This window comes from Musca domestica, unplaced genomic scaffold (genome assembly GCF_030504385.1).
Source record: "Musca domestica strain aabys unplaced genomic scaffold, Musca_domestica.polishedcontigs.V.1.1 164, whole genome shotgun sequence".
Taxonomy (NCBI): Eukaryota; Metazoa; Arthropoda; class Insecta; order Diptera; family Muscidae; genus Musca; species Musca domestica.
The window spans coordinates 269,061-285,989 of NW_026712225.1; the positions used below are offsets into that span (position 1 = coordinate 269,061).

The 16,929-nt window shown below is 35.0% G+C and overlaps 2 protein-coding genes across 2 annotated transcripts; both read right to left on the bottom strand.

Annotated features, from left to right (window-relative positions):
* Window positions 1-339: 339 nt before the first annotated feature.
* Window positions 340-7,045, bottom strand: LOC131801521 (uncharacterized). The gene is made up of 8 exons (XM_059120279.1): window positions 6,932-7,045; window positions 6,639-6,873; window positions 6,441-6,580; window positions 6,093-6,373; window positions 1,242-1,371; window positions 950-1,184; window positions 736-875; window positions 340-665 (listed from the first exon to the last, which is right to left on the bottom strand). Exons 1-8 carry the CDS (start codon window positions 6,990-6,992, stop codon window positions 367-369), a joined length of 1,521 nt encoding a protein of 506 aa, XP_058976262.1. The 5' UTR covers window positions 6,993-7,045; the 3' UTR covers window positions 340-366.
* A 2,668-nt stretch (window positions 7,046-9,713) lies between these two features.
* Window positions 9,714-10,876, bottom strand: LOC131801512 (protein takeout-like). The gene is made up of 4 exons (XM_059120270.1): window positions 10,742-10,876; window positions 10,357-10,591; window positions 10,159-10,298; window positions 9,714-10,100 (listed from the first exon to the last, which is right to left on the bottom strand). Exons 1-4 carry the CDS (start codon window positions 10,800-10,802, stop codon window positions 9,802-9,804), a joined length of 735 nt encoding a protein of 244 aa, XP_058976253.1. The 5' UTR covers window positions 10,803-10,876; the 3' UTR covers window positions 9,714-9,801.
* Window positions 10,877-16,929: the final 6,053 nt, after the last annotated feature.

Consider the following 16,929-nt stretch of genomic DNA (forward strand, 5'->3'; position numbering starts at 1 on the left):
AAAAGTTGCCTATGCAGGTCCACATCGTCGTATAGACCCTAATACAACGTCTATATTCGGTATTTTTACAATTTTAACAGAATTTTTAACGGATTTTATTTATTTTTTTGAAAATTGCCAAATTCGTTCCAAGTGGTGGAGGGTTTTCAAAGTTCGGTCCGGCCGAACTTACAGCTTTTTTACTTGTTTATATTATGAAATAATAGCTAAGCAGAGATTGACGCAAAAGGTCCATGAACTTGGCCATAATTAAATTTTGTTTTGCCATTCGTTTTCGAATTGAATTAATTATTAGCTTAGGATTGCACTTTAAATGAAACAAATGAAAAAATCCGCACATATTGTATGAAGTCGATTTTTGTCAATTTATTGGAAATATTCAGCATAGGGTTGGTGTTCAAAGAATTTGGCAATATATGCCTTGGCCACCAAACTAATGGCCTTTGTGAGACCTGGTTGGATTTCATGGAATATCTCACTCCAATTGGCATTTAAAAAGTCATTTGTAGTCGTCTGCAAGGATGCATCACCATCGAACAGATGGTCGAAGAAAAAGTGCACATGATCAGGTTCAAATTGCAGCTTGACATGCTCCAAGGCGGCATAGATTTTTCCATCTTTTTCCACTTTTTTGAAGTCCCATGAAAAGTCGAATTTAACATTTTCTGGTAAATAATTATGTTTTAAAATGTAAATATTAATAATTTGTGAAATTCTATTTAAGCCATTACTTACTGCACTTGATTTCACAATCTCCATTGCCTTTAATCGGTAATACCAATACATTGCCATCGAGTGTGTATTTGCCTTTAATTGTCAACGAGGGAATTACACCAGCTATGACATTACGGCCACTCATGTCTTCCTTCAAGCCTCTACAATTAAAAGATGAAACCAGAAGAGTTACCTTCCCTCATCTCCCATAACCGGGGTGTGGCATAACACTTACTGGAATTTATCAATTTTTACCGCTTTAAAACCCTCCACAATAACATCCTTTAATTTAATATCGACATTAACCGGACTCGAGGGATTCCTCTCCACATTTAATTTTTTAACCGGGAATGGCTCAATTGGTAGCAAACTAACATCTGGCAAGCCCGCAAAGTGATGCTGCAGAATATCAGCAGCACCTTTCAGCAAACAGGATTCATCGCCATGTTTACATTTGGGAAAGTTGGGTGCTAAAATAAAATTAAATTATTAATTAAAAATATATTAAAAGAAAGTCCATTACTTACGATATGCTCCACAGGCAACTTGCAGTATTAGAAACGAAATAAAAATACAAAATTTCATGGTCAATGAATTTAGCTTAGCAGACGTTCGTTGTATCACCAACAGCTTCAACTGTTCAAAATGAACTTCTAAATTGTTTACAAATGCCGGCCAAATTTATATGCCTAAATTTTATTATTAAATGTTTTGTTATTCTCATCAAGCAAAATATTATTTTTGAAGAAACCGGTTTCAATACATTTTGCATCTTTAATACAGTACTTGTTTTTTAGATGTAATCCATATTTTTTAAATGCATTGATCTTAGCGATAATTTCACTTTTTTACGATGCAAAATGTAATTAATTGAATTGAAACCAACGCCTAACGCCTTGGTTTCCTCCAATCCTCCAATCATTGCCCAGAGACTAATTTTTTTGACAGTTAAATATAAATTCTTAATTTTTTTATTTAAATATTTTTTGCACGTGTTTTCGTATTATTGGAAATGTATATTTAGTAAATATTTAATGATCCGAAAAAATAAACAAATAATAAAATCTGATTCAATGAATATAGGATGAGTTAAAAAAACTTCAAAAAATCAAACGCCATAATTTTTACATTTGTTTTTTTTTTTATATTTTATTTTTTGAAGTTCGACTTTGATAAATTATTTTTAATCTGAAAAATATTCAATCCAATGCATCACCATTCAATTATTTTGATTTATTATTATTTCGAACAGCGTCTTTTGATTAGATTATTTAAGAATGGGCAAAAAACGTAGACCATTCGGAAATGACTCTAATTCTAATGAAAAAATTATTTTTCGTTTTTATACCCTCAGCCATATGGCTACATAGGGTATATATCATTTTAATTAAAACAAGTTTTGGATTTTAAAATAAGTCATGGGACAAACAACTGGAAAACAATTAACAATTCCATTAAAATGGGGAAATTTGTAATTTTTTTTTTTTTGCCAGAGAACTTGCAGCATCTTTCTTGCATACCTTGCAAGGTGATAGAAAATTCTGTACTTTAAAAAAAATGTTTCATTGTTTCAATGTTTATATTTCATCGGTTTACATCATTCTCAGATGTTTTACAAAATACTTTAGTTGAAATTCGAGAATTCTATTTGTAATTGGAAACATTTCGATTGTAATGTGAGGTTACAATTGGAAATTCGCATTTTTCTGTTTGAGATTTGAAATAAAAAAAACAAGTAGAAAAGCTGTAAGTTCGGCCTGTCCGATCTTTGAATACCATCCACCATTGGGAACGATTTCGGCAAAAAAATAACAACCGTTAAAAATTCTGTTAAAATCTTAAAAATACCGAATGTAGCCATTACATTAGGGTCTATACGGCAACTTTTGTCATCAACCATTATAAATATTCAAATGCGAAACTTGGATATAAACAAGTATAGAAGCAGTAAGTTCGGCCGGGTTGAACTCTGAATACCATCCACCAACGAATATGGAAATTTTCCAAAAATAACATTCGCCAAAAATTCTATTGTTGTACGTGGGCTATACGATATCTTGAACCTATATAGATATTTCTTTTCCAGGGAGTAAAGTGCTGGGAAAGAACTTCTAGTATGGATTTTTAGACAATTCCATTGAAAAATGTTGCTAAAATACCGAATATAAGAAGGTACCGTTATATTGGGGCTATACGATTATATAGACAATTCTCTTGCAGGGGGTAAATTATTCAAAAGGATCTCCTTGTGTTTATTTTCAGACAATTTTATTGAAAAATGTGGCTAAAGTCATCAAAATACCGAATATCGGGAGGTACCGTTATATGGGGGCCATGCAAAAACGGGGACCTATACAGACAATTTTCTGCCATAGGCTGTAGTATCCACTACGAACATCAAATACCAAATTTAAAAGAATTCCGGTGAATAATGTCGCTAAAATCATCAAAATACCGAATATTGGGTGGAGCCGTTATGTGGGGGCTATATGAAGGCGTGGAACGGCTCGGACAATTTTCTGTCATAGGCTGTAATATCCATTACGAACTTCAAATACCAAATTTGAAACAATTTCGGTTAATAATGTCGCTAAAATCATCAAAATACCAGGTACCGCTATATGGGGCCTATACGAAGACGTGGACCTGCACAAACAATATTCTGTCATAGGCATCAGTATCCATTACAAACTTCAAATACCAAATTTGAAACATTTCCGTGAAAAATATCGCTTAAATCACCAAAATACCGAAAATAGGGAGGTACCATTATATGGGGGCTATACCAAAACGTGGACCTACATGACCTATTTTCAATACCAAATATCCTGCAGACATAATACACATTTGAGTAAAATTTTATCAACCTACTTCATTTCGTTCGGAAGGTAGAGTGATTTCCACAGACGGACGGACATGGCTAAATCGACATAGAATATTATGCTGATCAAGAATATATGTACTTTATGGGGTCTAAAATGTTTATTAATTAATTGAGCGAAACATACTTCCAGAAGTGCTCCATCCTGACATGCAAGTCATTGTGAATTGAACGTATGAAAACGTGAAGAAAAATTTAGGCAGTATGAGGGGTTTCAATCACAATGGTATTTTTCGTCGCTACTTACCAGAGGGCTGCAATGAGTATGATCGAGTAGGCTTGATCACACACAGTGGAAATACAATCAAACTCAATCAGTCGGTCAGATGCAACATGTTCATTCGAGTTACTCAAGCCAAACGAAAAAGTTGTGATCAAACATGTATTGATCGAAGTTTTGTGATCGCAATCAAACAGCTCACATGAGTTATTTGTTTACGAACTTATGTTGAATTGTTCATAACGGGTCGATCATCTATGAGGAGTCTTGTCGGTTTGATTCATCCCAGTTAAGTGAGTGATTTGATTTGATTAAAACACAAATGTTCGAAACTGAGCGAAATCATGATTGTAATTTTACAAAGGATTTCATAAACAATGTTTTCGTTTTATTTGTTTTTTTGGTGTGTTAGACTTCAGTGACTTATTTGAAAAAAAAAAAAAAAAACAAAATTAAATTTTTTAATAAAGAAACACATCATTGGTATTTAGAAAACTAAAAATGTTTAAATATTTTTTTTTATTTTACAATATTGGTCAAGATTTTTCACAAACTTCGACCTCTTCGTTTACCTACACCTGTGTAGTTTCTACTTGCAACAATTTCGTTCGCACTATCACAATATTCTTCCAAATTCAAATATTAAAAAAGTCAAAATAAACTGTCCTAATTTGATTAAATGGTTGAATAAACACTGACGCTGAGCGAACTCGATTCAAAGAAGACAATCACGGTTGTGATTGCTCATTTACATTCATGTGTTCGATCAACTCACGTTGCTGAACACATCAAACCGTCTCGAACGCTCATGTTTGATTGTGAGTGAAGTGATTCAAACTGAGCGTTCGATTCGATCCGAAGCGAAAACGGTCATTTCATTCAGATCAAACTAAACGACTGCATCAACAAAAATCAGGTAAGAAACCGAGTATGCTTGAATTTTTGCATACTCGTTGCAGCCCTCTGCTACTTACATGACCTGTTTAATGGGCGTCGGGACTACCCAAAGCATGCAAATTGTAGTAGAACTTTCTCCATGTCCTCTTGAGATGATAGGGCTTATGAATTTATCGTATGATTGTACTCGGTGGAAGATATAATCTGATATTATCAGTTATTATATAGGAAGAACAAATCACAGGGATAGATACTTGATTTGTAGTGGGCCTTTTTACCGCCACCGACCGAAATCGTTTCGAATGCATTTCATCTAAAATGTATTTACAATAACTCTGATAAAAAACAGTTTCAGTAAAGATATTTTGTAACCACTGATTTAAAATAAGCCTCAAAGTATGCAGTACCAATCAACAATTAATTCTAGAGATTTTTCTTTTTTGCCAAAAGATGTCGTGCCATCGATCCATGAACATATCAAATCATGGAATATTATTTGACCCAATAATTTTCCAATGCAAAAAATCAGGGCCTTTATTCTGCCTATTTTCATTATTACTTATCGGCCCATTTGACTTTTCGATTTGTTTCCACTTTTCCAATGAATGCACTAAAAAGCCCTGAGGAAAATCTAATGCAAAATGAGTTTAATTTTTCATTGGGTGTTGCATTGCGAATTAGCAATAACTAAAACAGGAGAGCTCGATAACCTGATATGGTAATATTTAGACAGAAAGTTCTTAGTTATAGAAAACTCCTGTCTTTGAAAGATCTTTATAAAGTTATTAATTTTTTAGAGCCCTGTAAGTTTTTCTTTAGAGTGCCTCTCTCTATAACAAATCCTTAAATTTTAGGGTCTTTTTTATTGAAGTTATTAATTTTTTAGAGCCCTGTACGTTTTTCTTGATAGCGCCTCTCTCTATAACAAATCCTTAAATTTTAGGGACTTCTTTTTGTACAGGACCTCTTTAAATTATAGAAGATCTTCTAAAATACCACAATATGGTCGTATATCTCTAGAGGACCTTTAGAATGCCTTTTTGGATGGATATCATTATTTTTACACTGGCGAAGAAACGAAATTTTATTTACGATTGGGTTAACTCCGAATTCGTGCCGAAGTATCCAAAAGAGACCTCAAAATGGTGAAATTTAATCGAAATTTGGAAAAATTTTACTTAGAAAAGTTTTTTTTTGATTTATGGATCTCTTTAGAGATTTCAATATGTATTTCACGCTGAGTCGGAGAATGTAGGTGGAGGTCTTTTCCAGTAGAAAAAAACGAGAAATTTTAAAATCATTCGAACGAACCTGTTTAATATTTTTATTTATATTTTAATTCTAAAACATGTTTTTTAAAACTTATAGGAAATAATCGGCATAAGGATATTTCTTGAAGAATGAATTCACCAAGGACTTTACAATCAAACTAATAGACTTTGATATGTCCGCTTGTATTTCACGATACAATTCCTTCCAGTTGGCATTGATGAATTCATTGGTGGTGTCCGTCAGCGCCTTGTCACCATCAAACAATGAGTCAAAGTGAAATTCCACATGTTCAGGTTCGGCTTCCAATTTAACATGCTCCAGGGCGGCATGGGTTTGACCATTTCTTTGAATGGATTTCAAATCAAAGGCATATTTAAATTGGAGATTTTCTAAAGAAATTTAAGAATTAAGATTAGAAGGGGTAGGGAAATGTAATTATGGCAAGGCTTCACTTACTGCACACCAATCTTAGGGTACCCTCACCCTTTATTGGCAGTATCATAACTTGTCCATCAATAATGTAATGGCCCTTGAAGTTTAGGTGTTCTATTATTCCGGTTAATGAGTTGCGGCCACTTAGATCAGATTTGAAGCCCCTGATATGTAGATATTTTTTTTAAATACATAATAAAATATGAAAAAAATGGAACTTACTGCATATGAGAAACATTCATGGTCTTTAGTCCCTCCAATTCCAAATCACTTAGCTTAACCTCAACATTAACCGGACTGGAGGGATTTCTCTTCAACATCATGGTTTTGATGTGCAAAGGATCGAATTGTGTTAGACCGATTTCTGGGAGTCCTGCATAGTATTTTCCTATGACCTCATTGGTGGCCTTGACAATGCAAGTTTCTTCGGCAAATTTACACTTGGGAAAGTTGGGAGCTAAGGAGAGAGAGAGAGATAATCGTCTTACACTTTTTACCTTAAACCAAGGACTTACGAAACTGAGTCTGGACCACAGCCAAAATTGTTAGCACACCAAAGGCGGTCAGGAATTTCATTTTTAATTTATTAATTGGAACTTTACACCACCGTAGCTAAAATTTAACTGAAGATTTCATTACCAATATTTTCATTTTATATAATTTTTAATATACTATTTATGTTTTGTACTCAAATGTCATTGTCCTATTCGAATTTAAAGGGGTTATAACTATCTTGTAAATATTACACACTCAACATGACACCACAAAATTCAGTGGGTTTTGGGGGGTTTTTACTTTGTAATGTCTCAGATCCAATTGTGTCATAAGTCATATTTCGAACACGAGCTCATTCAATTTTATTTAATTTTAATTGACGGCATGTAGTCTGCTTGTTGTGTCCGGGCAAAATTACCCCGTTTGTAGAACATAAGCAGCAGTTTGTTTGCAATTTTTTTTTATTTACAATATGTGTCACAGGAAAACAATCGTATAAATTTAAATGTAATTTAAATTTCATTACCGGCGTGTGTCGGATTAATGCCAGCGATAGTAGTAAGGAAGAATTGACGAAAATATTCGATATTGGAAAATATGTATATAGAATGGTTTTATTGCACTAACATAGAAAATCCTTCTATCCAACACCTCTAGAATGTCCTCTGTAAGGGAGATCTCTGAAAGATTTTTTTTACCTTACAAGATCTCCATAAAGACTCATCTATAACAAATCACAGACTATCTATACAATAACATAAAAAGGCCTCTAAAAATCGTCTCCTCCTTATCACCCACAAAATCAAACACAGGGTTTATACCCTAGGGTCAATGAAATGATTAAGTCATATCAGTGCGGTTCTAGACCTGGCAAATCCATCATCATCCCAAGCTGGACTACGGAAATACAGATTAAAATCTACCATATTTTTGTTGATTAAAAGGCAGGTTTTTCGAGCCCTTTAAGTTCAAAGATATTCCAAGCCATGTCTGAATCTGATATCCCCGCATGGCGCATAAGTCATTAGCTGACTTGTAGCTATCAGTGAAAATATTAAAGTACCTCTCTGAACTTCACAGTGTCAGACAAGGAGACAGCCTGTCGTGTGATCTTGTTAATATCCTGCTGCAGAATGTCTTGCGAGATACAGAAGTGAATAGAAATGGCACCATATATACAAAAACGTTCATGTTAATGCTTATGCTGACAAAATGACGTTTCAGATATTTTTGAAAAAATATAGGAGTATGCTAAAGGGGGGTATGGTAGTAAATGGTGATAAACCATGCTGATTGTATAAAGTTGTTACGTACCAGCTGAAGTCCAACTGTGGAAGGTGGTAACTACAAGTTTGAAGTAGTTAATGACCTCATTTACCTAGGCACAGCTATAAATACGGCTAATAACATCAATCCGCGTTAAAGGTGAATATCGTCATCGTATAATTCTATCCGTTCTCCCCAGACATTGAAATAGTTAAACGTATCGAACTATGCAAATCCACTTTATATCCACTTTTATGTGAAGTCATAAATTCCGATAAATTACATATACATATCAGATTTCTGGTTAAGAGAAATATTTACCAAGTTTTAAAGAATCGAATTGTTCCGCAAGTTATGACAGATAAAATTATTGAAAATTGTGACCCTTTGTGGGTGAGGTACGATAAGGGGTTCGTAGATATCTATCATTTTCACAACAGATCTTGAGTTATCAAAAATATTTATGTGAGTGTGGAATTTGAAGAAAATTGAATGCTTATTTCGCTTTCCTTGGGCAGAAAGGAATGTTCCGATCTCTATAAAAGATGTTGTATTGATGGAAATATTGAGATGGTCAAAGTCTGAATGGAATCGGATATTAATTTAATGAGCTTCATGGACATTCAAAATTATGACCCTTTGTAGTGGAGGTACCAGAAGGATTGGACCGATCTTTACACCAGACCAAAAATATTGTGATATGTATAGTTTGAAGACAATCTCACTTTTACACCACATTTTATAAGAGTTTTAATTATTCAAAATATGGATCCTTTGTGGGGGAGGTACTAAATGAAGTGGCCCGATATTATCCATTCTCGCTCCTGACCTAGCACTAATGCAAATATTAGGATTTGCCAAGTTGGAGCAAAATCGGATTGTTCTTTCTTTCTCTGTGCAGTAAAATATTTTCTTTGAAAATTTCGACATTTTGTGGGGTAGGTATCAGAAGGAGTTGACCGATATTGCACAATAGTCCAACGGATTGATATCCGGAGATCCGGAAATGAATCGAGGAACCTCATTTTGTAACCATTCTTGGGTGGCGCGTGCTGAGTGCGATGGTGCTGAATATTTTCGCCATAATATTCAGCATTTATTCTGATGACACGATCGATTAATACGAGCGGAGAGCGACCATTGGCTGTTATGGCGGCCCACACCATCATCATGGCCAGTGCTTGAGTTCTGATAGCCAACCGAAGGTGCACATATTCAAATGACATCTTTGGCAAGCAAACGCAATCATTTTGTTTGTTCACAAACTGCTGGACAACGAATGTTTTCTCATCAGAGAAAGCCAAATTCGGCAGTTCACCACTTTCCGCCAAGCGAAGCATCTCTTTATCTCTTTTGAATCTATTTCTGTTGCGTTGTAAGTTCTTGCACTTTTTGGAATTTCAATGGCTTTACCACGAGCTTGTTTTACAATATTTGCCGAATGGAAAAAATGACAGCAGTCTGAAATTGGTTGCAATTTTTTTTTCATCTCACCCTGTATTGCATTCTTGGACAGCATAACGATATGCGAAAACAAACTCTTTTCATAATTTTCTTAACTAATTTATTCGTAACATATAAACATATCTACAAAGTATAACAACCGAACGTCATTTATCACATTTTACAAAAAATGATCCGCAAAGGGATGCTTATCGTAGAAGGCATTAATCATTTGTTTTATCAGCAAACTCAGCGATTTCGAAAAGCTTGGCAATATTTCTTTGGTAATATCCTTGGAGTTGGTGTTGATGAATTCATTCATATTGTCGCCCAAGGCTTTGTCGCCATTGAACAGGTTTTCAAAGTGGAAATATGTTTCTCCTGGTATCAAATCCATTTTGACATGTTCCAATACGGCATAGGTTTTGCCATCTTTTTCCAGGTGTTTCAAATCAAATGCATATTTGAGTTCTATGTTTTCTGCAAATATCAGTTAGAGTGTCTTAGTTCCATTAAAATTTACAGATCTCTCACTTACTCATTTTAATTTCACACTGGCCATTGCCAACAATGGGCAGCAAGAGAACACGTCCCTCCATTTCATAGTGACCTTTTAGTACGACTTCGGGTACAGTAGCTTCGAAAATGTTGCGACCCTTCATGTCGGCATTCAGACCACTGTTGTATTGTGAAAAATTAGTTTTTTTTGTTATTCATATTTGTGTTCGGAACTTACTCAAACTTGGTGACATGCATATTCTTCAATCCCTGCAATTCGACATCGGTAAATTTAAAACCCACATTCACTGGGCTTGTGGGACTCTTTTCCAATTCGAATACTTTGATACGCAATGGATCGAAGGGTAATAAATTCACATCCCGATTGCCGCCATAGTATTTCTGGGTAACTTCATTGGCAGCTTTAACGAGACAGGAGCCATCACCATTCTTACATTTTGGAAAATCCGAAGCTGGCAACGAAGAAGATAAACAATAATGGAATGGAAGGCACAAAACACTTTTTGAACGAATTTAATTTTCTTTCTTTTTATTTCTTTTTAAAGATTTCAATATTTTTGTTTTTCAAATTTCCGTGTGTGATATTTACAAACACTACTCACGATAATCGGCCCGCACCAGCGTTACAAACAAAATACTGCAAATAATTGTTAAACGTTTCATTTTCACTTAAGCTATGGCGATTTGCTCAAATACCCGAATCTAATTTAACTGTAACAGTGCCGCCGTTTCGTTTCGCTTTTTATACCTAATTTGTTTTGGTTTAGAACGTTTGAAACGTCACATTTGCAAATTTAGAAAACAAGTTTCGGCAATTGATATGCCAGCCTTCTCGTTGATTTCCAGCTTTTCAGATACGGACCCTACTTTGGATTAATAATTCGGAATTATGTCATTGTATTGTTTGTTTAATGTCGATATTTTAAATATCTCTTTGACGCTGATGAGCATTTGGGCGCCATAAGAGAATATGAATCAAAAAAGAGGTTCTTTCTAAGGTCGAACAGTAATATAATCTTGATGTCTTATTTTAAAAAGACATTTGATACACTCAGACACGCGATATTAACTGAAATACATGCGTGACGCAAAATTTTTGGAAAAAACAGAAAATCGATAATCTATTTTATATTGATAATCTAAAATTTTACACCCTCGTACCAGCTATAACATACTACGAACGCATATGATTGTTCGCTGGTGGCTGCTCTGCTTGATTGTCGATGTCGTATATATATATGATCGGTTGATAGTTATCTACTTAATTTATCTAGTCAAAACAGCATAAAAGTATACATTACCAAGACGACTACAACATAAGTATTGATAGGTTATTAATTTTGACCACCAATCTCCCAAAACTAGTATAGGTTTCATTCTAAAGCCAATTAAGTCAGAACTTTGAGAATTTGAACACGGTCGTTAAGAAAACATTGTTGACCTCTTCAAACTCGGTAGGCAGATATGTGGACTGCCAATGTAAGTGTTTTCCAATTTGAAAATGTTCAGTGATACCTAGACACCACAATAAACTTGTCTTCCTGTGATTTCAATAGTCCATTTCTATAAAGAAATTTTTGAAATATTTCAAACCGGCAACTAATACACGATGAATGTTTTATTTAAACGTTGGGCGCCATTTAGTCTCCGGTTTTCTGATACCCTACCCTCTCTCTCTCTCTCTCTCACATGGAACGTTAAAATGTATATGTACAGGGGGAGATAAAAAAAAAAAAAAAAAAAACTGCAACAAAGTCAAACGCCATAATTTTTACATTTTTTTTTTTAATTTTATTGAATAAAAGCCAAAAAATATCGGAAATAGCATCAAATTTTAAAATAAGTTTAGATTTGTTCGAATTGGTCAACTTTGGTACGAATTATGGCCTTCAAACAACCAATGAAACCGTCACACGCTATCCGAATGTTGCTCCGCGGTATTTTGGCCCATTCCGGACGAAGCGCTTGCTTGTTGTGGTCGACACTTCGGTATTTTTTAGTGCCAACCTTGCTTTCCAAAATACACCAGGCACAATAGTCCAACGGATTGGTTTCCGGAGATTTTGGTGGCCATTGTGCGTTGGAAATGAAGCGAGGAACCTCATTTTGTAAACATTCTTGGGTGGCGTGTGCTGAGTCCTGTTGGAATGTCCAAGGTCTGCGGACAAAATGTTTGCGTGCCCAAAGCTTTAATACTCCCTCCAGAATATTTTCGCGATAATATTCGGCATTTATTCTGATGTCGATTAATACGAGCGGAGATCGACCATCGGCTGTTATGACGGCCCACACCATCACCATGGCCGGCGCTTGAGTTCTGGTGACCAACCGAAGGGGCACATTTTAAGTTGACCTCTTTGACAAATAAACATGATAATTTTGTTTCTTTACAAACTGCTGGACAACGAAGGTTTTTCTCATCGGAAAAAACCAAATTCGGCAGTTCACCACTTTCGACCAAGCGAAGCAACTCTTTAGCTCTTTTGAGTCTAATTTCTTTCCGTTGCTGTGTTAGTTCTTGCACTTTTTGGAATTTCAATGGCTTTACCCCGAGCTACTTTATCCAATATTTGCCGAATGGTATATTGTGATATGTTCAGCTCACGAGCAATTTATCGGTCACATGCGACGCGGGTTTCGATCAAGTCGCTTCTTTATTTTTCGAACCATTTCTGCTGATGTTGCTGTTTTCTTCCGTCCACTTCTTTGATGTAGCCCTACACCCTACCAGTATCACGGTAACGAGCGATGGTACGAGACACAAACGATTTATTCACATTTAAATGCTGGAGTGCTCTAACGAAAGCCACTTGTGGTTTTCCAGCCAAATATAAAGAAATCATACTATCACGCTTGAATTCCATCACGAATAACTTTTTTTCTGGATAATTCTCACCAAAATGCTTTTGTACGCTTGTAAACAATATAATGAGCTGTCAGTGGAATAATTTTAACAGCTGTCGGACTAATGGCTTAGAAATGATAGCAGTCTGAAATGGGTTGCAGTTTTTTCATCTCACCATGTATAATAGATCTTGTGTTGATGGAAATTTTGAAATGTGCCAAGTCTGAATGGAATCGGAAGTTAATTTCACGTTTTGTGAGCTTCATGGATAATCAAAATTTTGAACCTCTTGTGGGGGAGGTACCAGTAGGAGTGGACCTATATATCCCAACAGCAGATCCTGTGTTGGTAGAAATAATGGGATGTGTGAAATATGAAGAGAACTGGATGCTTATTTCGAATTTTATAATCGTTTTGTTTATTCAATTTGGACCCTTTGTGGGGGACGTTCCAGAAGGAATGGTCCGATCTTTACAATCTTTATATTGGGCTGATAGAAATATTGAGATGTGCCAAGTCTGAATAGAATCGGATTTTAATTTCGCGTTTTATGAGCTTCATGGATATTCAAAAGTTTGACTCATTGTGGGGGAAGTATCAGAAGGAGGTGTCCGATGACCTTGAATTAATAAAAATATTGTGGTATGTGTAATTTGAACTTTTGTATAAGTTATAATAACTCAAAATTTTAACCCTCTGTGGGGAGGTACTGGATGGAATGGGTCGATATTGTCCATTTTCGCACCTGATCTAGCACTGATGCAAATATTAGAATTTGAAAAGTTGAAAAATCTGATTATGTTTTCCGTGCAGTAAATTAGGTACCAGAAGGAGCGGACCGATATTACCCATCTCCGAACTCAATCTAAGTTTGACAATAATATTACGATGTACAAAGTTTGGATCAAATCGGGTACTCCCTTCGAGAGTTATCATGCGCAATAGCCAGCCAGGCAGACAGACCGACTAACGGAAGGACATCGTTAGATCAACTTCAAATGTTCTGAAACGAATTTGGTCCAAAAGACACCTAGTGTCTAAAACCGTTATTTCGATAAGGCACGATACCCCCTCTAGCCATATGGCTGAGGGTTTCAAAAATAGTATGGGAAAGAAATAAAACAATGACAGGAAAATAATAGTGATAAACTATAGTAGATGGAATGTAGAAAATCCTGTTGTTGTAAATTTATTCAAAATAAAAAAAAATATGTTTAATAAGGAGGGATTCCAAACCAAAAAGGAAATCGTTGGCAAGCACTAATTATCTGTTTTAGCACTCCAGTGGTACTAATAGCACGCTGGTTTACTTTGCGACTCAAATTTTAAAATTAACGGAAATCATCTAAATTAACTTAAATATATTACATACATTCGTAACAATATTTGCCTTATGATGGTCCCTTGTTGGGCGCCAAAAGTTAAAGAACTGCGGCTTTTCGAGTTGTGGTCTAAAGGCGTTAATATTCCGTAAAAATAATGGTAATGGTTGGGCGAAATAGTATTAAAAAATAATTGAGTTTATATTCAGCACAAGTAAACATTTTTTTCGTATATTTCTCGTATATTCTCTTGTTTGTAGGGTATATGCTTAATTTATATCTTCCATTATATCTTCCATTATAATCTGCTAATTAAGCCATTTGATTTAATTTCCAAAGAATGGACAATTGTTATTTAATTGTTTCAACGAAGAACTGGATTCATCAATAAATATACAAATAATCAATTACAGTAAAACCAAACACAATCCTATTTTTTTTTTAAAGACAAAGAAAACTTATCGCTATTTGGGCGCCATAATTGCCGTAAATCAAGAACTGTGGTTTTTCCATAGACAAATTGTATGCATTTTATTTTTATTGATTTCATACTCCTCCATGGTAATGCATATACTTAAAATATGTCTTCAATAATTAACTAATTAAGTCATTTAAGTAAATTTCCAAGGCAATTAATTATTTAATTGCTTAAATTAAGAACTAGACTCATCCATAAAAAACGTCAACTACAGTAAAACGTTAGCAAATCGATTCGAATGGCGATCATATCTAAATACAGTAGTCAAAAGACGATGGGTAAACAAACTGTGAAAGTGAAATTAAAAACTCGCTTTATTCAGGCCGCCGATTACTTCATAGCTATACCCTACACCATGACATGCAAAATATAAAAAAATATAAAAATAACCCGGAACAAAAGCTTAGGCTTTAAATATGTATATGAGCTATTAATTCTAACAAATTTCACGTGTTCTTCATATTTAATCTTCTTTCAACGGCACGAAAGCCTATTGTCATAGGCATTAAGAGTATCGTATAGTCAATGACGACTGATATTGATCTTCTATTGGCTACTGGTTTTAAATTTATTCCTAAGTGATTCATAAACAAAAAAAAAAAAACAGTTAATTTAGAATTTATTGCGTACTCGTTGCCTAAACACAGGTTTAATTCTTTGGGAATATTTTTTTTCTACAAACGTAGACAGATAAATGAAGCGATAAAACCAAATTGATAATAGAACACACGTTTATTGTACGGCAAACACACGTCCGATACCTGATAGACGTGCTTTTCCAAAGCGAGCGTCCCTTCGGTAGCAGAAGATAAGTTGGCCATCTCTGTGAAGAAGACCCTCTACATTCGTATTCTAGTTAGCCCTTGAACATCTGTTTTGTGGACGCATCTTCTTTTTTTTTTTTCAAAAAATGCAACTCTGTCTAGGGGACCTACAGCGCTAGCCAAATGCCTGAAATAAGAGCACAGTTGTTCACTCGGGAGCGAAAGATGCTCGCGAACATGATTGCTCGGAAAGTGGGAGTTTTTTTACGGAGTCTACTCTTATGCTTTATGTGGGAGCACTCCGGAGTCACAACTGTTTGAATAATTAGAATGAGAGCAGAATCGCTCAAATAAGAGCAAGAATTTGTTCTAAGAATGTAAATGAGTGAACAAATTTTTGGTTTTTTGATTTGTAACAGAGTAACAGAAAACGGGTTTTGATGTTGCTTTGTACTGTAGATGAGGGAAGATGGGGGGTTATCTTGCACAGAAAAATACACATACATAGAAATACAACAACGGTATGACAAAAACTAAGGTTGATCGGAGAAAAAATAAAATCTGCTCGATTTAGAACGAATTTTGCGAGGTGGCACTCGCTCAAATTTTAGTGAGTTTCACTCTTTGTACAAATTTGAGCAAATTCTGCTAATAACTAACTATGACTACTTATGTTTCCTTCGCCAAAGGATTAATCTATTTTAAACAATATTTACTATCGGATGTTACACTGTTAGATTATTGAAATGGGCGATGACCGGCAATTGACCCGGTTGCCTTGCTCATCCGCTTCTTAAACGATTCTTCTCCTTTTTCTTAGGGATGGAAACCTCTAATGCTAACCATAAGAAATTAGTCTATTCACTTAAAATCGATGGATACTTCCCTTTTCTGTTGGCAAGTAGGCGCTATGTTCATTTTAAACCTGAGTTAGCCTTAAGCCTAAAATCCTCTTTTAAGTGCGGAGCCGCTCCATTTGGTGATGGGAAGATATTTAAACTCAAATAGGAAAAGCACACACAATTAGTGACCTAATTGTATGATAATCGTCAGATCTCCAGTAGCACTTATCGCACACTGAGGGGCATCTCTAGGTATGTAGTCAATATGCCTAACAAATTTTAAGTTGCTGTTGCCTCGAATTTCAAGAAGTGGCTTATACCGCCTAGCGCTGTTGTTTAAACATATTTTCTTGCCTTTGAAGGTAATCGCTTCGCATTTATCTAGGTCTAAGAGCACTTTCCTCGTTTGCAAGTTTTTGGAGAAAATGTTGAAAAGGACATGTATAGCTATAATGTAGTTTTGCACCAATGGAATACCAAACCCATTGATATTTTTAAAACAACTTTAGAACAGATTAAATAATTGGAATTGAATACTC